The sequence below is a fragment of the Lissotriton helveticus genome, chromosome 3_1 (genome assembly GCF_964261635.1).
Source record: "Lissotriton helveticus chromosome 3_1, aLisHel1.1, whole genome shotgun sequence".
NCBI classification, from domain to species: Eukaryota; Metazoa; Chordata; class Amphibia; order Caudata; family Salamandridae; genus Lissotriton; species Lissotriton helveticus.
Genome location: NC_136061.1, coordinates 466,922,403 through 466,944,668, shown reverse-complemented (window position 1 = coordinate 466,944,668; position 22,266 = coordinate 466,922,403). Strand labels below are relative to the sequence as shown.

Sequence of the window (22,266 nt, the reverse complement as noted above, 5' to 3'; positions counted from 1 at the left end):
GTGTTAGCTGATGAAGTTTTAGGGAGATGTTCTAACGCTGCAGTGTATACTTGGAATTGTAGTAGTATTTGTAGTGTGTGACAGGAATCAATTGATTTGTTTCGCAGTTTCTTAGGGACTTATACTAAGAAAAGTCTAAAGCAAAAATTGAAAATTTTGCAGGAGTTAGATCCTTGTAGAGTGAGAGAAAAAACAGGTTTGCAAGGGCATTCACTGGCTAGTCTTTCAAGAAAAGTATGTCAGAGTGTTTTTCACCATTTTAGGATGTTAGCAGTGCATCATAATAAAGTGAGGAAATTAGTGAGAAGGTTGTATTATGCAAAAAGTCCAGCACTTAAACTAAAACAGTTAAACAGTGATCTTTTGCATGGAACTGAATTAGATGTGAAAAACATTTGTGAAGAAATTGAGTTTTGTTACTTTGGTGAAAAAGAGGTCAGTGCAGAAATTGATACAGGAATAGAAGGTAATGTAGAAGAGAATGTAGACATTTCAAGTACAGAACAATTTGAACATGAAATTACAACGTTTAAGGTCAATTCAAGTGAAGGGCCTAATTTTACTTGTGTGTGTTGTCGACGAACTCGTTATAAGCATCAAACTAGATTAGTTGATTTATATGTAAAAAGCGAAAAGATAAATAATGAGTGTAAGGATTTTGCAACTTATTTGTTGGTAGAAAATTGTTTTGATTTGGGTTCTGATCAACGTATTTGTAAATATTGTTATAATAAATTAAATGAAAACAGAATGCCTGCTAGAGCTGTTCATAATAATTTGGAGTTGGTAGACATTCCTTCTGAATTGATGGATTTAAATACGTATGAGTCTATTCTGATTCAATGTCTGCATCCTTTTCAGGCTATTGTTCGCATTGAGCCTAAGACAGGGAAATTGCCTCCTTCAGATTTACAGAGAGGATTAAAGGGAAGAGTTGGTTATTTGCCTCTAGATTTTAAGAAAAATATTGATACAATTGGTGTCGAAAAAGTAGAAGAGGAACCTCTGGTTATTCTAGTTAATGGTGTTCCGACAAAGAGTACGAAAATCTGGCAAGAATTAGTGGATGTTAGGAAAGTCAAAAAGGCAACGTTGTATCTGGTAAAAAATAACCAGTACTGTAAAAATGTGTATGTGGGAGAAGAGGAAACAATTGTACAATACGACACTGATGTCTCTGCTGGGCAAATAGAAAAAGTTGATGTCTCTAGAAGTGAAGAAATTTATGAACATTATAGTGTTCATCCATTGCATTTCAAAGAAGTAATGGGGAATGCTATTGACTTGTTTCAGATTAAAAAAGCCAAAGGAAGTCCCATTAGTGTATAGGAAGAAAGTTTGGAAGCTCGTTGTTTTCCACAGTTATTTCCAACAGGTGAAGGTGGACGATATGACGACCGACTTGTTCAAATTCCTGCATCTGAATACCGGACTTCAAGATTATATGCAGAAGATACAAGGTTTCGTCAATGCATTCCATATTTGTTCCATCTACTGTTTGAGAGTGATTTGTCTGGACTTTCATATGCAGTAAACCATATACTGAAAAGTGGAACACATCTTCAAAATGTTTCCGCAAGGGATTTTATGGATAAAGTGAAACTGCAAGACAGTGTTTTGGAATCTCAACTATTTAATCTCATGGAATTTCAGCGTGGTACTAATGAGTATTGGTACCGTCGTCATGGGAATTGAAATGTATGCTAAGAAACTTAGGAACTCCTACATGGTTCCTCACTCTTAGCTGTGCTGAGTATGCTTGACAAGACTTACTTGAATTTCTACGAGAGGCAAATAAAAACATTGAAAATATTGAATACAAGACACCTGGAGAACTGTGCTCTTTGGATCCAGTTAATGTATGTAGGTATTTCCATCATAGGTTTGAAGCTATGATGTCTTTTATTACAAATAAAAAAATCCTCCGCTTGGAGAGGTGTTGGATTTCTTTTGGAGAAAGGAGTATCAAGCAAGAGGTGCTCCTCATATACATATGCTGCTATGGATTAAAGATGCACCAACATTTGGAACAGATTCAGATGAGAAAGTGATGAGTTTCATTGAGCAGTATTCTACTTGTGCTGTTCCGAAAAGTACAGAAGAAAACAATTTAAGACATCAAGTTTTACGCTTTCAAACCCATCGTTGTGGGAAATACTGTCGTCGAAAATACAAATCCAAAGACAAGTTCTACAGGAAATGTCGTTTTGCATTTCCATGGCCAGTAAAATCGAAAGGAAGAGTCAAAAATGTTATGTCTTCTCTGCGACATACTGTGACGAGAAAATCACCAAAAAATACATACAATCTAAGAAGAAATGAGGAATCCAAATTCATAAATGACTACAACCCAGTCATTTTGTCCATGAGGAATGCTAACATGGATATTCAATATGTGGCTGACAACTCTATTGCAGTGGCTCCATATGTGACGTCTTACATCACAAAATCAGAAAAGACGGAACTGAAGGAAATGTGGGAGGAAATTTCACATGAAAAGAGTCTAAGCAAGAAATTATATAGTTACAGTCTGAAGATGTTGTCGCATCGAGAAATTGGAGCATATGAATGGTCTGATCGGTTATCATCAGCAAGTCTATATGCCAAATCTAGAACCATCATTTGGGTGAGTCTAGGTCTTGCTGCAACACGAAACCGAGTTTTGAAATCTGTACAAGAAATAGAGTATTTGGCGGAGAAAGAACCAGACAGTACAGATATTTTGAAGACAAACATGTTGGATACATACTATCCAAATAGAAGTACTCACCTTGAGAACGTTTGTCTCTATGAAGTTCTGCAAACCTATACTTTTAAAAACAACATCACAGAAGACATCAATAAAGGTGTATATGCTGTAATTGGTTGTGAAGGCTGTCTAGTGAAACAAAGAAAAGGCCATTTGATTAATCATCGAAAATTGAGTTGTGAATCTCCAGACAAAAGGGCATTTTATTACTTATCTCTTTTGCAACTCTTTAAGCCTTGGCGTACAGAAGAGGAACTACTTGGAGATTTTCTTTCTTATGAAGATTCGTTCAATGCAACCAAGGATACCATAGAATGTCCTGTTTTTTCAAATTATCTGCAAATGTTGAACGAGGAAATACAGCAAGAAGCTACAATTGCAGCAGAGATTGCTAGAGACAGTTCTCAAGACAGTCAGAGTTCTGCTTCATTGAGTCAGGATCCACTAGGAGGACCAATTATACAAAATGAAGCTGCCACTGCCATGGATGAAGTTGAAAGAGCCATGGAACAAGCTCAGGAGGATGGAGTACACTTAGAAGATTTAGAAAAAGAACTAAACGTTGAGCAGAGACAAATATATGAAAAAGTCACAGAACACATTGAGCATGGTTTATCTCATGAGAAAAAAGAGTGCTCATGTACATCATTTATACCTGTCCGACTGTATGTGAGTGGAGAAGCAGGAACTGGATAAAGTTTCCTAATTAAAGCAATTGCAATATATTTGCAGAAAACAACAGAGTCATCGCTCTCTTGTGTTGTTACTACTCCAACTTGGTTGGCAGCACACAACATTAAAGGGATTTACATCACCTATTGATGCTGCCAGTGGAGCATGATAACAAATTACAATACCACAAGCTAGCTGGAGAAGCTTGTTGTGAAGTTTCAAGAGTCCTAAAGAAAATGAAACTTCTTATCATTGATGAAGCATGGTATCAAATGTAATGCTTGCTTTTGTGCATTTAAGAATGCAAGAAATTCTTAAACAGAGTATGATGTGTTATTTGGAGGCAAACACATCATCGGTTTTTGGAGATTTACTGCAACTAACTCCAGTGAAAGGACAGCCAGTATTTAAAATGCTTACGCATGAAGATACCAGGAAGTGCCTAGGATGCATTGGAAATGTTAACATATGGTTAAATTTCAAATATGCAGAACTGCTTCAAAATATGCGACAGGCAAAGGATAACGATTATAAAAATATTCTACAAGATGTAAGAATTCGAAAACTAACTGAGCATGGCAAAGAAGCTTTACATGGACGATTAATTTAAAATTTGTTTCCAAAAGAAAACATTCTCCCTGAGAATATTTGTATGAAAATTCCTGAAAAGAAATCTGTTATATGCTTGATGCCAACTCTAAAAGAATGTTCAATCTTCAACAACAAAATGTTAAAGTTGGAAAATCAAGAGATTGTGAAACTGAAAGCTATTGATAAAATAGAACATGAAGGAGCAACTATTGTTTTGTTTGAAAAGTTGAAATCAAAATTGGATTCTTTAGAGAAGACAATATCTAAAACTGCTGGATTAGAAAAGATTCTGTATGCATCTTTAAATTGTCGTATAATTTTACGACGTAATTTACATGTGGAAAGAGGTTTAGTAAATGGATCAATGGGTCATGTTGTTGATTTTGTGAAATACTGAAATAGAGATGGAATTGAATTTATAAAAATTTAATATTGATGGTATTTAAGAAGTACAACAAATCAGTTGTGGTTCTGCTCGATTTTTGCTTGTGAAAGATTTATATGTCCGCCAAAAACAGTTTCCTGTTTCTTTGGCATATGCGGTGACTATTCATAAATTTCAAGGTTTAAGTGTGGATACTGCTTTGGTGAATATTGGAAGTTCTCTGTTCAAGGAGGGTATGGCATATGTTGCTTTATCTCGAGTCAGTACCTTATCTGGATTGTACTTGATTGATTTTGATGAGACAAAGATAAATGCAGATCTAAATTGTGTAAAAGAATATAATAGGTTAAAAAGAGAGTATGCTCCAAATTTACCTCAATATCCTCTATTTGGAAAGCGTGTGATAGGCCGAAAAAGAAGAAATGATAACAATTGTAGTGAAGTTGTACCAAAAAGAAAAAAAGTAGATGAACCAGTAATTGTAAACAGAAAGGAAAAGGATTCAGGTAAAGATGTTGTTGGATTTCAGTTTGAAAACAGTTCTGGTGTCAACTGCTATGCTAATGTAGTGGTTAACGTTGTTTTTTTTCTCCAAACTGTACAAGAACAGATTGCTGAAAATCGTGATCAAACATTTTGTTGTTTATTAAATTCTGTGTTTGACAAATGTAGCAGTGATAGAACAAAAATACAAAGTGTTTCTGAAATTCGAAATGTTTTAGACATATGTTCTGGTCAAAAATAATTTTCCCAGAATATTCAGCAAGATTGTCAGGAATTTCTAATGTATATGCTGGTTGTTTTACAAGATGAAGGTGTAGATGTAGAAAATCTTTTTGGCCTTTCTTATAAATGGCAGCATGACTGCGACAATTGCTCCTTTTCATGTAGTACTACAATAGACACTGAAAGATTTATATATTTGACTTTACCAGACTGCAAATCAGTGTCTTTTAATAATCTAGTTAGGGAAGCAGATCAAAACATGGTATGTACCCAATGTAAATCTGCAATGCTATCAACATTATTTATACAAAGATATGGACAGTATGTAATTTTAATGTTCCAACGATGTAGACCCGATGGAACTAAATTGACAACTTTAATAAAAAATGTTTTGGCTTCTCAATTATCAATTTCAGGAAGAACCTTTACAACTGCAGCAATTATTTACCATGATGGTCCTTCAACAACATCTGGACATTACACAGCTTATTTAAAGTGTCATAAAGGATGGAATCACTGTAATGATACTCAATTGACTTTCAAACAACGTTTGCCTTCTGACTTACAAAATTCTTACCTAGTGTTCTAACAACCGAAATTTTAGGGAAGGGTAATTGGCCTATGAAGATTGCAGCAGTTAATTTAACTTATTTTGCTGTTCAAATTTACTTTCCGAGTGACAGTGATGAAGATAATCAAAAACATGTAGTTCTCAAAGAGATAGTATATGTATATCATATAGTGTGTGCTGTGAGTATTATACAAAATATTTATAAAAAGTAAGCTAGAGGTGGAAAAAAAACTCTTGTTTCATAATGTAAAAGATCTTGGAGCTTTTCTTTCAGAAAGTCAGGTAAATGAGAAATTAAGAATACTCTGGACTAATTTCCAAACAAAAGGACTTTGCATATACTATTTGGCCTCGTGGAAAAGTGGATGGATCAGAAGTGAGTTTAGATATGTTTTTTCAAAATGTTACATTATTTAAGAAAAGATTGTATGGGTTTTTTAAACACAATCATTTTGATTGTGTTTTTTTTTGCCCGCTGTTATATGATGAGTACTGTTGAAGTCACTGTTTTAAGTGAAATTCAATATATTCTGAGAACAGCAAAAATAAACCATGTAACATGTTGTTGAAATTATTTTGTATTTTCTATTATTAAATATATTATTTTCCTATTCTCTTATGCTCACTTACCTATTTCCACCTTCTATCACTCCTCTTAACTCACCCTCACTGGCCTTTTTTCACTCTCCCTCACCTCCCTTTCCTTATTCCATTTTCCTTACTTATTCTCATTAACCACTCCTTCATGGCCCTTTTCCTGTCTTCCATACACTACTTTCCAGCTGTCAGTCACTCTACTTCACTCCCCTTCCCCTTGTTTCCTTTCTTTTTTCTCTCAATAATTCCACTTCTCTCACTCACCTATTACACTCCACTCACTCCTTGTCTCACTTCCTCTGTCCTGTCACATCCTCACTCCCTCTCCCTTACTCCCTGTCTCTTATCTTCAGTCTCTCGATCCTCTCACTCTCTCACTCCTCTTCCGTCATGCTTACTCCCTAAACCTCACCCACACTCCCTTACTTACCTTTGTTTGCTCTCTTACTCAGTTCCTTTCTGCCACTCTTTCCTACACTACCTCTATGTTCTCACTCCTTCACTTTTTTTGTCTCAAGCTCACTTGCTTTTATCCTCTCTCTATCTTCCCTTTTTCCTCAACCTCACTGCCCTTCACTCACCCTCCCTCACCCTTGTTCCCTTACTCCGGTTCCGTCAGTTATCCTCATTCATCATCCTTAACTCCTCTTCCTCTTTCTCTCCTCACGCACTCACCTTTTCCCAGTCCCTTTGCTTTATTTCTCTTCCCTTTCTTTACTTCCTTTGCTCCCTCAGTCATTCTCCTTCCCTTACTCACCATACTGCCCTTTACTCACTCTTTCTCTCACTCCCTCTGTTCCGTCATATTCTCAATTGTCTTCCCTCACTCCTTCTCTATTACCTTCACTTCCATTGTCTCCTCACTGTCTTATGACCCTACATTCACCCTCACTCACCTTCCATGCCTCATTGTCATTAATCCACCGTTATTCACTCCTGCTTCTCTGTCATTCACTCCAGGGCCGGACGGGGAACCACAACCGGCCCTGGCAAAGTGCTCGCCCCCCCGTCTCCCCACTAGGGGGGAGGGGCTCTTTGCCGGGGCCGGTTTTCGGCCAATTTTGGTACAGGGCTGATTTTGCAGCTATGCTGCAAAATCAGCCCTGTAACAAAAACGGCCCCTAGGGGCCCAAAACCGGCCCCCACCCTTGCGGCGCACCGGGGGATAGCCCGGTGCCCGCTATGGCCAGTCCAGCCCTGATTCACTCCCCTTTCTTTTCTCCCCTTTCTTCCTTTAGTTTTCCTAATGCACATTCCTTTAGTATTTTACTCACCTTTTACTTCATTTCTCTCTCCTGCTCTTCTTCTCTGTCACTGAATGTATTCATGTCATTCTCCTTTTAGTAAATTGCTCTCCCTCTATTTCCTTTTAATTCTCTCTGACCTTCACCATTCCTTTGTTTTCCTTTCTGAGTCCTTCACTCCTACTTCATCACTTACTAACCTTTTATGACTTTTAATCTCCTACTTTGTCTCTTGTATTGTGAAATATATATTATAAATATTATAACTTTCAGAGATATTAAATTTACTGAAGATATGTAATTAAGTTTACATTACTTATAAGGTAAGTTTGATGTACAAAATTTACTTTTTCAACACACTTTTCCTTAACCTCACTACTCTTCTCTCATGCTCCCACACCTCTGTTCCCTTATTGCGCTTGCCTCACTTATTCTGAATCCCCACGTTTACTCACTTTTTCCTCACTCCTCTCTCACACTCACCTTCTTTCACACCTTCTTCTTTACTTTCTTTCCTCTCTCTTCCCTTCCTTCACTCCTTCACTGTTTTCCTTTCCCTTACTCTCTTTACTCCACTTCACTAACTCCTTCTCTTACTCCCTCTGTCCTCTTACTTCTACACTCCCCTTCCCTCATTATCGCTCTATTAGTCTTATTCTCTCCGTCCCCTTAGTCTCTCACTCCTCTTCTATCACGTTCACACCCTATAACTCAGCCACACTCCCACACTCACCTTCTTTCAGACCTTCTCCTTTACTTTCCTTCCTCGCTCTTCCCTTCCTTCACTCCTTCACTGTTTTCCCTTCCCTTACTCTCCTTACTCCACTTCACTAATTCCTTCTCTTACTCCCTCTGTACTCTTACTTCTACACTCCCCTTCCCTCATTCTCTCTCTGTTAGCCTCATTCTCTCCGTCTCCTTAGTCTCTCACTCCTCTTCTGTCATGCTCACTCCCTATAACTCAGCCATACTCCCACACTCACCTTCTTTCAGACCTTATACTTTACTTTCCTTCCTTTCTCTTTCCTTCTTTCACTCCTTCACTCTTTTCCCTTCCCTTACTCTCCTTACTCCACTTCACTAATTCCTTCTCATACTCCCTCTGTACTCTTACTTCTACACTCCCCTTCCCTCATTCTCTCTCTGTTAGCCTCATTCTCTCCGTCTCCTTAGTCTCTCACTCCTCTTCTGTCACACTCACTCCGTATAACTCAGACATACTCCCACACTCAACTTCTTTCAGACCTTCTCCTTCACTTTCCTTTCTCTCTCTTCCCTTCTTTCACTCCTTCACTCTTTTCCCTTCTCTTACTGTCCTTACTCCACTACACTAACTCTTTCTCTTACTCCCTCTGTCCTCTTAGTTCTACACTCCCTTTCCCTCATTCTCTCTCTGTTAGTCTCATTTTCTCCATCCCCTTAGTCTCTCACTCCTCTTCTGTCACACTCACTCCCTGTAACTCAGCCATACTCCCACAGTCACCTTCTTTCAGACCTTCTCCTTTACTTTCCTTCCTCTCTGTTCCCTTCTTTCACTCCTTCATTCTTTTTCATTCCCTTACTCTCCTTACTCCACTTTACTAACTCCTTCTTTTACTCCCTCTGTCCTCTTAGTTGTACACTCCCCTTCCTTCATTCCTTCATTCTCTCTCCGTTAGCCTCATTCTCTCCATCCCCTTAGTCTCTCACTCCTCTTCTGTCACGCTTACACCCTATAATTCAGCCATTCTCCCACACTCACCTTCTTTCAATCCCCCTACTTCAATTCTCTTCCCCTCTCGTCCCTTTTTTTGCTCCCCCACTCATTTTCCTTTCCTTTCTCACTGCACTCCACTTCACTCACTCCTTTTGTATTTGTTAAGAATACAGCTCTTTTTGGAGAATTGGAGGTAGTTTTAAAAAGAACTGTTTTTTTCTTCTTTTTAGGTTTTCTTAGTGAACAAAAACAAAAACAGGGAATGTCAAACTGCTCAACAGGAGCAAAAAAAAAGGAAAAATTAGGGCTGGGGACGGCAGCGGTGATTTTCCCTTGTTCGGACAATGTTCATAAGTCTTTGTTCACCGTAACAAAGTAGTTCATCACAGTCTTTACATTTTATAGTGATGCCATCAAACAGGCTGAATATTAGGAATCAGCTGTTCAGGTCTCCCTCCCACTGATGCTGCAGTTGGTCTTCCAGTCGAAGTTGAAGCACCATCCCTTGGAGCATTTCGTGCCAGAGCCCTGACAATTTCCCGGGCATAGTACTTGGGGTGCCTCCTCTGAACGTGCCGAATCATTGTCGAATTGCCAAAACTGTATTTCCTTGTAGGATCACCCTGTGAAAGGACAGTTTGGCAAATTCTGCACTCCCCCTTTGGAGCATTCACCTATTTTTTACCTGCTGAGGAGCCTCTTCCTCTATGAACTCATCCGAGTCCTCACTGCTACTGGTGGGTCTAGCAGCCGTTATATTCCCAAAAAGGTAGAGCAGAAAAGAACAGGTCTTGCTGTCACAAAAGTGAAAGAAGAAGTGAAGGAAATGGGTGGGGTTTTCATTCTTTGTAAAAAAAAACTTATCAACCAATGAAAAGAGTTGTTTTAAGGTCACATGACTTGACGCGCTTACGCTGCGCGCACCGGAGCGCTTCCGGGGGGCGCTCACGCAGCACGATCGTAGGCACTTCCGTGGGCGCTTACGCGGCGCGCCTAAATGACGTTTTGCTAGCTTTACGGAAATGCAAAATCATTTTCATTCTGAAAATCTAAAATACTACTTTTATAAGTATGGTACTATATGTCTTGCATTATTATTTAGTTTTTATCCATAGTTTTTTTTTTACGAACGCAGAAATAGCGCTCTCGCTGCGCCCTCGGCTTAGCTTACCGGTGCGCGCACCCTGAGCGCTCCAAGACAAAATGATACGGGTAAGCTTACCGGTGCGCGCACCCTGAGCACCCCAGGAAAAAAGTATTAAAAAAAAAAGAAAAGTACATTGAAAAAATAATTTGAAAAAAAATAATAATAATAATTAATAGTTATAAAAAAAACTAATAACAAAAAAAAACACTAAAAATCGTAGGTTACAAACTCGATATACAAAGGAATTAGCTTTTAAAAAACCTTTGAAATTCACTGAAAAAACCAGAGGTTTCACAATCGTTATAGTTAGGAATTAGCATTTAAAAAACCTTTGAAATTCACTGAAAAAACCATAGGTTTCACATTTGTTATAGTTAGGAATTAGCATTTAAAAAACCTTTGAAATTCACAGAAAAAACCATAGGTTTCACACCAGTTATAGTTAGCTGAACATTTTACTCATACAAAACCATTGAAATTCCCACGTTGTAGTTAGTTGGACTCACTATAATTTGCGCGCCCGCAATCCACTGCTGATGATGTCACATATTACATCATTCATGACATGGTCAGTGACATCACTGATGACATCACTGATGACATCTCAAATGACATCACTGATGACATCACTGATGACATCTCAAATGACATCACTGATGACATCATCCATGTGATAATACGATGCACCTCCTCACACTCCAATCTAACCTTTGATGCACCCAGTGTTAAATACAAACTACCATTCCTGAAATTATTGACACACCAATACCCGTAAGTACATACGCACTCACTGATTCCTAGGTCTACACACACATCCACTCATTCACCCATACAATCACTCATATATACAGAAACCCATCACTACAACACTATCATATGCACTCATACACCTATGCAGACACTCACACACTGCCACTCATCCATGGAGTTACTCACACACCTAGTCAGTCATGCAAAGAATCAATCACACTCCCATTTCCTCATCTATACAGTTATACAGACAACACCTCAATTATACAAACATATACTAATACATACTTACTCTCTTATACAATCACTGATACAAGTACACATTGATCCTTACAGCCACTCACACATTCAGTGGCTCTTATATATAGTCATTTATATATGCCAACTCTCACATGCACTGTGTTTTACATATGTACTTACTTGGGCATGTAGCACTGAGATATCCATTCACTCACCAACACAGCCAGTCACACAGTCAGCCGCCCATACAACTGTTTTCACATGCACTCTTGAACCCATACACCTGCTGAATCAACTGCTCACACATCTATGCAGAGACCCACACCTCCCAGCCACCCACACACACACTCAGACTCACTTACAAATACTTTGGCAACCAATCAATAACCCATATAGCCACTCATATAGCTATTGATCAACAAATGCAGCAGCTTACACAACAACAGACATACTGATGCACACATTCACACAGTTTAGTCACTAACCCATGCATTCAGTAAGACACATTTAATAACTCACTCATACAGTCAGTTACGCACCAACTAAATCCTTCATCCAGACACTTATACACCCATTCATTCTTGAATATGTAAAACATATTTAAACTTTACAGAAACACACAGTCACTGGATGATGTCATCAGTGATGTCATCAGTGATGTCATTTGAGATGTCATCAGTGATGTCAGCAGTGATGTCATTTGAGATGTCATCAGTGATGTCACTGACCATGTCATGAATGATGTAATATGTGACATCATCAGCAGTGGATTGCGGGCGCGCGTGAGTCCAACTAACTATAACGTGGGAATTTCAATGGTTTTGTATGAGTAAAATGTTCAGCTAACTATAACTGGTGTGAAACCTATGTTTTTTTCTGTGAATTTCAAAGGTTTTTTAAATGCTAATTCTTAACTATAACAAATGTGAAACCTATGGTTTTTTCAGTGAATATATATATATGTATAGTCACTGAAAAAACCATAGGTTTCAAGCCTTATATAGTTAGGAATTAGCATTTAAAAAACCTTGCAAATTCACTGAAAAAAACATAGGTTTCAGGCCTTATATAGTTAGGAATTAGCATTTAAAAAACCTTGCAAATTCACTGAAAATACCCTAGGTTTCAGGCCTTATATAGTTAGGAATTAGCATTTAAGAATTTTGAAAAAAAAAAAACATTTTGCCAATGGGGGTCCTTGTGGTACCCCCTGAGCAGGCCTAGGGGGTCAGGGTGCTTCTACCCTGCCCCCTTTTTGAGTTCTACATGTTTGTTTTTCAGCTTTCCTGTGCCTCAGTCTACCGAGGTACAAGATGGCTGCCAACAATTTCTGTTTTGGAGTGTTGACAGACATTGGCAGCCAATCAGAATGCTGCTCATACTCGGGAAGGTACAGAGTACAGTATATATATGTGTTTTTGAAGTTAATTTTCATAAAAACCACTGGACAATTTTCACCAAATATAGAAAAGGCACTTCTGCGTACCAGTCCCTACAATTTTGCAAAGTTTGGTGTAATTCCATTCAGCGGTTCGGGCTGTAGCCTTGTCTATTCGTCCTATGGAAATCAACATGGGGAAATGTCACTGACCATGTCATGAATGATGTAATATGTGACATGATCAGCAGTGGATTGCGAGTGCGCGATATATAGTTAGTGCAACTAACTATATATGGAATTTCAATGGTTTTGTGTGAGTAATATAAGGTTTTGTAAATGCTAATTCCTAACTATATATGGTCTATAACCCATGGTTTTTTCAGTGAATTTTCAAGGTTTTGTAAATGCTAATTCCTAACTATATATGGTCTATAACCTATGGTTTTTTCAATGAATTTCAATGTTTTTTTATTAGCAAATATCAAAAGCTTTAAAATGTCAAGTACGTGGTAGGTAAAAACATTTTCGTGTTTATGCACGCTGATGTGCTTTCAACGCTGCCCCCCCCTCTTTTCTTTTAAGGAGTATTCTCTCTTTGCAGATAGTGAAGGGTAGGTAACGCAGGCCTTTGCCCCCGTTGTAATCCGTCGTGCCTGCTTCCCTCTCCATTTGATTGATTGTTATCCAAGCATTTACTGTTTTGGAATTGGTTCTCTTTGGTTCATTCTCTATTTACAAACAAGCACAGAGTCGCAATACTCTGTTTAGTCTTTGCAGATAGTGAAAAATCGTTAGAAAAAACTAAAGGAATCAAGCAAAATCAGTAGGCCACTAATGGGATCTCTTTTTGACCTCGCTAAAATAGAAACATTAGGAACAACCCCTCATGAGAAATATGAAACTAGTGAGAGGAACCGAGCTCGACGCCATGATGGCTGCAAGACAGCTCGGCTCTGCCGCCCACCCCGCCCAAAATAACGACAAACCCTATGCAAATATTAAAAATATATACAACACACCAGCAAAGTAACAGGGTAAAACGTTTTATTAAATAACTATTTACATGGCAGCCTGCTGCAACATCGATCCAAATGCATGCCGCCGTTCCCGGGATTTCTCCCCGACTACTCTGCGGCCTACGAGATGGAGAGGCCGGGGCGTTGACTAGGCGGGGCCTCCAGCCACAACCACAGTGCCAACGATCGCTGCTGACAGAGGGGAGCCTTGCCGGTGAGACCACTGATCTGAAGAACCGCTGCCTGCGGTGCCTTCATGAGCCGCTTGACGGAGGCCCCCGAGGGGCGGTGTGGTGGCGCGGACTCGGAGGGGGCGCTTGGCTCCTGCCCCCTCCCCAAGTCTTGTTGCCCTGGTGTGGCCTGAGATCGCCCCCGACATAGGCGGCCGGCTCCCGGGGTCCGGCGGAACTTTTAGCCTTTTGGTGACTCTTCCATTCTGGACCTTGTCCCACAATCCGTTTGACCTGAAGACACGTCCTGCGGTGCCCTGGTCCGACCATCACATATACCTGCGCCAGGAGACGGCGTGGGGTGCACTGGAAGGGAGAGGCGGCGCGAACGAGCCTCCCCCACCTCCCCAGGTGGAGGTTTCTCAGCTGCACCCCAGCGCTTCACTCGGCAGCTGAGTTACGCCCACTCTTGCGGCACAGTGCCTCGCTCGTCCAGCTGAGTTTCGCCTGCTCTTGCTATTACAGCGTCTCACCCGCCATCCGGCTGAATTGCACCCACTCTTGCGGTACAGCGACAGGCGGCTGCCACGGAGCTCACGAAATGGCGGTCGGCTCCACAGACTTGGGCCTGGCCTGCAAGGATGGCTCTGGGCAACCCTGGAACTCGGACGCTTGACTGCTAGGGCATGGGCCCCATTCCCAAAAGTGTCCCCTCAGCCTTGAAGATTCTACAAGAGTCACCGGGGCCCCCGACTCCCGCAGACTTCCGGTGGGGAGCGACTGCCATGATTGCTTGCGGAATGGCCACGACGTAGCCACGGGGTGCTCTCATGCTGACGCCAGCTTCAGTCTGAAACATCCAGAAACACTGTAGTATCGCGTTGTCGCGTAATGCGTCATATGACGCGCAGCGTTAGCGCACCCGATGTGGGAAGCGAGGCGCGAAGCGCAGCTTCCCGGAAGCGATCCGGGGCGCGGCGCGGAGCGCGTAACTTAAGCATAACAGGTCATGTGACTTGTTAATAAAAATTTTCATTGGTTCATTTCACTTTTGGTTTCCTAATGATGTAAGGCTAGGTCATGTGACCTAAAAATGACACTTTTCGTTGGTTTAGAACTATTTTTTGTCCCAAATGATGAAAACCCCTCCTTGTTTCCTCACTCTGACTTTCATCTTTGTGAGAGGAAGACCTACAGTGCCTCGCTCGGCCACCTGAGTTACGCCCGCTCTTGCGGCACAGTGCCTCGCTCGGCCAGCTGAGTTACGCCCACTCTTGCGGCACAGTGCCTCGCTCGGCCAGCTGAGTTACGCCCACTCTTGCGGCACAGTGCCTCGCTCGGCCAGCTGAGTTACGCCCGCTCTTGCGGCACAGTGCCTCGCTCGGCCACCTGAGTTACGCCCTCTCTTGCGGCACAGTGCCTCGCTCGGCCAGCTGAGTTACGCCCGCTCTTGCGGCACAGTGCCTCGCTCGGCCACCTGAGTTACTCCCGCTCTTGCGGCACAGTGCCTCACTCGGCCAGCTGAGTTACGCCCACTCTTGCGGCACAGTGCCTCACTCGGCCAGCTGAGTTACGCCCGCTCTTGCGGCACAGTGCCTCACTCGGCCGGTTGAGTTTCGCCTGCTCTTGCGGCTACAGCGTCTCACCCGCCATCCGGCTGAATTGCACCCACTCTTGTGGTACAGCGACAGGCGGCTGCCACGGAGCTCACGAAATGGCGGTCGCCTCCACAGACTTGGGCCTGGCCTGCAAGGATGGCTCTGGGCAACCCTGGAACTCGGACGCTTGACTGCTAGGGCATGGGCCCCATTCCCGAAAGCGTCCCCTCAGCCTTGAAGATTCTACAAGAGTCACCGGGGCCCCCGACTCCCGCAGGCTTCCGGTGGGGAGCGACTGCCATGATTGCTCGCGGAATAGCCACGACGTAGCCACGGAATGGTGGTGCTCTCATGCTGATGCCAGCTTCAGTCTGAAACATCCAGAAACACTGTAAACTACCAATTCAATCAGTTTCAGTGGAGCCCCAACGTGACCCGGTAGGGAAGAACTTGCCCTCCCCTCTTTGACTGATGGTTCTTGTTGCCTGTCCCTTCTGTTGTCATTTAACAGAACTTTTTGGACTACTCAAAGGGGTTCTGGTCCGACCGCTGCTTGGTGGAGACATTTTGACTATATTCTGGACCTGCCCGGCCTCGCCCAAAATGACCAGACATCTCTCACTTCCAATTACAGCATACACTCCTTTATCAATATCTTCTTTGATGTTCCTCTTGAATATGTAATTTTGTGGGACCTCATACAGACAAACATTCTCGAGGTGACTGCTTCTATTTGGATAATATGTATCCCACATGTTGGCAACTCCTTGATGTGTACTGGTTGCTCAGCCTTGATATCCCGAGATATGTATGCAGTTTTGGAGCACGTGGCGGGCGGGAACGGGTACTGATTGAACATTTGGACATCCATATTGATATTAAGTTCTGATGTATTATTGATTACTGTACTATTAAAAATTCGAATTAACGTTACTCATGGTACTTGCCCGGAAATGTATATCTAGATAATTTCATTGTAACTGGTCCTGTCGTACTTTGATTATAAAATTAACGTCCACCGATTCAGCAACTGTTAGACACCTTAATTCCTGCAACCTAATGGCCCGCCCGTTACGTTTTTCTACAGTGTAAATGTCCCCTCATCATATACGATTCCAGTTTGCTCCATGGCCGGCCCACGTGGTTGTAGGCCCGTATTTGTATACTGACATTTTTGCAATAAACAGTTTTCGAAGGAAGTATGGAATCAGCGTCATAACAATCGTCTAGGTTGGTTGGGTTTTTGAATAATGGCTGTTATTCCCAAACAATAGAAAACAGATAATGCAGACCCTTTGCCTGAATTTTGGATTGATTGAAATTTGTATCCGTCACACCTGCCCTTTTCCCAGAATTGTTAGAAAATGGTCGACCGTAGCTTAAGGTATCTGCCGAATGTAAGGTGTGGTATTTTGTCCCATAAAATACGACTAATTGAGAAACAAATACACGAAGAGGGAACTCGAATTTAGAGACAAACAAAATGAAACATTTTTTTGCATCATAAGAAGGGGAGGATATGTTACACAGAAAAATAATGCGAAAGGGATAGCCAAGATCTGTTGTATCACACGTTCCTGCAGCTAGTCTGATACATGATAAGTAGAAGCTTTTTCGTGTTTGCGCGCGCTGACATGCTCTGAATGCTGTATCCCCCCCCTTTCTTTTCTCCTCTGTAGGTTACATCGGAGTTCCGACTGAAGAATGGAGTGGACATGGACCGCACCGTGCTCCATGTAGGGAAAGACATAGACAAGCGCTGTGAGATATTGCATGGAGTGCAGACTGTTGTATCCTGAGATTTACATTGCCATGTAAGTCAGCCTAGGTCTTCCTAGCTGCTCAGCCAGAGTGAGAGATGGTGACGGAATGTTGGTGTGTCTGTGATGAATGGAATGCCTGGGTGCCTGTGTGTGTGAGTGGGTGACAGTTGGAGATGGGCTGAGCAGCTAGGCAGGCTGCTCCTGGTGGGGCTGACAGGGACTGGCATAGGAGAACTAGAACTGGATATAGAGTTGTACCATGTTGATCTCTGTTTATCCTGCTTGAGGTGGATCAATAAAGAAGACTTCATGAAACCTACAACCAGACTACAGGTGTCTTCTTATGCAAACCACAAAATTATTTTTGGCGACGAGGACCAAGGACCAAGACCCAAGCGTACTTAAGGACTGAGCACAGATCCAGAGACTCCTAAGAAATCTTTGTAACCAGAGTAACTTGAAGAAAACTAATGGAAAGAAATGTATGGAGTAAAAGGCAAGTTAACCCCACCAGTGTCCAGTCATCGGACGGCCCCAACTTGTTGCCTGACTTTACTCCATGGACAAAGACCACAGGTATGGCCTGTTTGCAGTTTGGGTATGATTGTTGAGACTTTTACCCTGCAATATGGATGTATCCACTGCGCAAGAGAACTGTGCCTGACCAAGATTAGAGTTATGGTCTAACCCTGTGAAGTAAGGAGCGCCTGTGGCTGTTCTAGAGATGAGTTATGGACTAACTCAGTGAATATTTTCACTTGTACCACACAGGAGCGGTGTGGTTGTGCCATGTTCGCTGTCTTCATTGCGCATGGAAAGCAGTTTAGCGCCTGTGACTGTACAAGATTTGAGTTATGCACTAACTCTGTGAAGGAAGGAGCGCTGTGGCGTGAAGCTTTGTGTTTTTTTTTTAGCACAGTTATGGTCATTTTTCAATGAGTATTCTGGCATGACCATGTACAGTTGTTTTTCTGTAGTAAGCTTTTCAAACATTGGATGTTTAATGAAACACCGAGCAATTGTACGTGAAACAATTGACAGGCTGAGTGACAAGGGAACTGAATTTGTGGTACATATGAAAAAGCGAAAAGGGAAAGAGTTTGAGAAATATGTTGAAATTGACAGCAACAAAGAACTGAGAAGAAAACTCGATCTACCAAGCATGAAAGTGGAAAAGAAATAGTCAGTGCACGTTTTGCTTTATTATTAAAAGTAAACAGTCTTCGTGCTGCTTGTTATGGAGATGATGATGCCACAGAGTATTTATTTTAAAAGTGAAAACCTGTCAAGTACATTTCTGTTCAGTCCATTATTTTGATAAAGAGCAATTTTGTTCAAATGACAGTTTAACTGCTTTCTGGCACGAGCCTTGTATCCCGCGTGCCTACCTGCTATCTGCTGTTGGGTCGCGTGTGGTTTTCCCAGCGAAGTTATCTGCGTCATCTTTATTCTAACGTGGTAGGCAGATTCGTATCAGGCGCTGCCGATTGTCAGAATGGATACGGTGGTGCATGTATGCACCGTGAGCCACTCTGCAGTGGCGTGGCAAACGTGTCTCCGTCTTGGATTGGACTGTCTTCGAGCAACGTGATGGCTTTACCTTTTCGTCAGTTACAATGGCTTAACGAGTTTCTCGAACAAAACAGTTCATTTCCGATTCCTGGTACAAAAAATTATTTTCTCCAGTGTGGCAAGTTTCTGAAACTCAACTGTTCATTTCCCCTTCCTGATATGAAGAATGCTGACCAACGCGCTGTTCTTCATTTCTTCACGTCGTGGGTTTCTCCTGTCATTGCAGACACGGTGACTATTACACATCGGTTGATTTCAAGTTCAGAAAAAGGTTTTACTGCCATCTAGTGGCCTTCTTTCTCCTTTGCAACATATGCTAATTTTAAGTTGGCATGCTCGATCGTTTGTGGTACATTTTCCATGCTTAGTTTTCAATAGTACATGCAAATCTTTTACTTCGTGTTAAAGGGGAGATGAAATTGTGAGATAATTTTGTGAGAATGATTCTTATTGGGATGTCAATATCATTAGTTGTGTGCGCAGTATTTTTATATCTCGGTGAGAGATCGCTCACCGGTGTGAGGTTTAGATCACCACTTCTAGTGTTTGTGGATTTGTTAGGATCTTATCCTATTTTTTTTTTTTCAGCTTTGCAGGTAGTGATGCCACAGTTTTACCATGCCACAGTTTTACGCTATTTACAGTTTGGGATATTTATGTCTCTTGGAGGGTGGACATCACTGGTTTCCCCTTAGTTGAGGGTAGTTCTGGTTATGCTGGGTGGTCCCCATCATCCTGTGTTATGTGTTGGTAAGTCGCCTTGTGCTGCACATTTATGTTTGTTGTGTGTAAGTCGCCCTGCGCGTCACGTGTTGTCCTGTGTAAGTCGCCCAGCGCTTCAGATGTTGTTGTGTGTAAGTCGCCCAGCGCTTCATGTGTTGTCACGTGTTGTCGTGTGTAAGTCGTCCTGCTCGTCACATGTTGTTCTGTGTAAGTCGTCCCGCGCTTCAGATGTTGTTGTATGTAAGTCGCCCTGCGCCTCACTGTGTGTGTGTGTACCTTCTATGTGGTCCATTTTGTGGTACACGTGTCTTTGTAGTGTTTGTACACCTTTGTTGTTGGTTTTCTGGCTTCGGGCGTTCTTCGTGGGATGTGCCCTCTCTTCACTACCAGTTGTTCTATTTTGTTTTTGGGAAAGGATGGGATTACTGTTAGTTGCTCGTGTAATATTGTTTTACATTGTTCCTTCCCAGTGTTTACATCTTATGAATTTTTCACTGTTGTCATCAGGGAGGATGGGGGATTTTGATGCATGTTCTTATATCATGTATATTTCCCATCTTTTCTCACTAGTATTGTTCTCTCTTTGGTGATGCTTTAAATTTCTTTTGCTTCCCATAGATATGGACATTTTTGCTTTTATGTATAGTTCTTTTCCTTTTAGATTGTTTGTTTTGTTTTTAATTTTTAAAGGAAAGGGATAATGTTGTATCCTGAGATTTACATTGCCATGTAAGTCAGCCTAGGTCTTCCTAGCTGCTCAGCCAGAGTGAGAGATGGTGACGGAATGTTGGTGTGCCTGTGATGAATGGAATGCCTGGGTGCCTGTGTGTGTGAGTGGGTGACAGTTGGAGATGGGCTGAGCAGCTAGGCAGGCTGCTCCTGGTGGGGCTGACAGGGACTGGCATAGGAGAACTAGAACTGGATATAGAGTTGTACCAGGTTGATCTCTGTTTATCCTGCTTGAGGTGGATCAATAAAGAAGACTTCATGAAACCTACAACCAGACTACAGGTGTCTTCTTATGTAAACCACAACACAGACCATCACTGGGAGCGTGAAAGATTGTATGGTATGAATGCGCGCATGGGCCCTGATTTGTACGGTTTGAATGAGTATGTGTGGTGCACGACTGGGTCAATAAAAGAATGCTTTTTGTATGACTGAGGCGGTGATCGAACGGTTAATGGAATGAGAAAAATAAGCCCGAACATGGTATCCGCATGTGAAGGACGAAAAACAATATAGCATTTTCCTTACTTAGGAACGACTCTCTCTGGAGCTAGTGAATGGGAGAGTAGCCTACACCAGAAACTTGAAGGGTTATTTCAGTACGACGAACCCGACCCCAACCGATATCCCAAATGTACACCCAAAATAATGCGCACCAGTGAGTCAATTTATGTGCTGACTAAATAAGAGAAGTAAGCTCGGCTCCGCTGCCCACCCCGCCCAAAATAACGACAAACCCTATGCAAATATTATAAATATATACAACACACCAGCAAAGTAACACGGTAAAACTTTTTATTAAATAACTATTTACATGGCAGCCTGCTGCAACATCGAACCAAATGCATGACGCTGTTCCTGTCGAGGTAGCATAGGTGGCGGCCTAGGGGTGGAGGACCGTTGTGCAAATAGCCCGGGGGCGACACCACGCGCAAAGGCCCGTCCCCGCGGTCAGCTGCAGCAGGGCGAGCCTTAGCGTTTCACTCCCCGGTCAGCTGCACCATGACTGCCATTGGCGTTCCACTCGGTTGGATGGCCGGGGACCCGCTCCGGTGGCCGGGGTGAAGAGCGGCTGTTGCTGCGGAACGCTCAAAATGGCGGCCGACTCCCTGAATTTGGGCCTGGTCCACTAGAACGACTCTGGTCTACCCTGGAACTCGAATGGACTGTGGCAGAACGTCGAAAATCCACAAAAAACACCACTGACAACTCTTCAATAACTTCCATCACCCAGCACCGCATTTCCAAAGGAACAGCATAGCAAGCTTTCGTGGCCTTTAGAGTTTTCGGAAGCAGTTTCCCAAGACCGTCACTGCAGCCATTGCAATCCAACAGAGGAACTTTTCCCAAGATCGGCATATTAACAGGGCTGCTGGTGTAATCGGGGCTCTTGCAGCCATTCAACTTAATTGAAGCTTTCACAATGACAAACCGCCCACTGAACTTCGTGCCATGACATTTACTTATAACATTCTGCTGGGTCTTCGCCGAACTGAAGTCTACAAATGCAAAGCATTTCTTTCTGCTTGCCTGCTCGGACATGAGCCCCACTCTTGAAGACGTCCTCTCAGTTTTAAAGGTTCTACGAGAGTCGTTGGCACTCGACTCCCTCGGGCTTCCGATGGGGGCAACCGCCACTGTTGCTCGACTATCCCCCGTGGATATACCGCTGCCACGGGTGTCCGCCGCCTTATCCACATCTGGTGCCGTGAGGGAGGCTGATTCAGTGCATCGGCGGAGGGATACGCCTGCTGTCCTGCTCTCCGGAAGTGGCCACAACATTGTCACAGGATGGTAGTGCTCTCATGCTGACGCCAGTTTTTGTCCGAATTACTAAGAGACACTGTAGACTGCCAACTTGATCAGCTCCGGTGGGACCTCACCGTGACCCGGTAGGGAAGATTTTGCCTCCCTCGCCTTTGAGTCATGGTTCATGCTGCCTGTTC

At 42.3% G+C, this 22,266-nt stretch overlaps 1 protein-coding gene across 8 annotated transcripts in view; it reads right to left on the bottom strand.

Moving 5' to 3' along the window:
* Positions 1-18,818, bottom strand: part of LOC144822619 (uncharacterized) — a 502,963-nt gene extending 484,145 nt beyond the window's left edge. For 4 of the 8 annotated variants that reach the window (XM_078680356.1, XM_078680354.1, XM_078680355.1 and 1 more), the window contains exon 1: positions 18,685-18,809. In XM_078680356.1, coding sequence (XP_078536482.1) covers positions 18,685-18,739 — 55 coding nt within the window. In that variant the 5' untranslated portion in view covers positions 18,740-18,809. Of the gene's footprint in view, positions 1-18,684 lie in introns of all 8 variants that reach the window. The other 4 variants (XR_013608648.1, XR_013608647.1, XR_013608649.1 and 1 more) reach the window with 2 other exon arrangements.
* Positions 18,819-22,266: the final 3,448 nt, after the last annotated feature.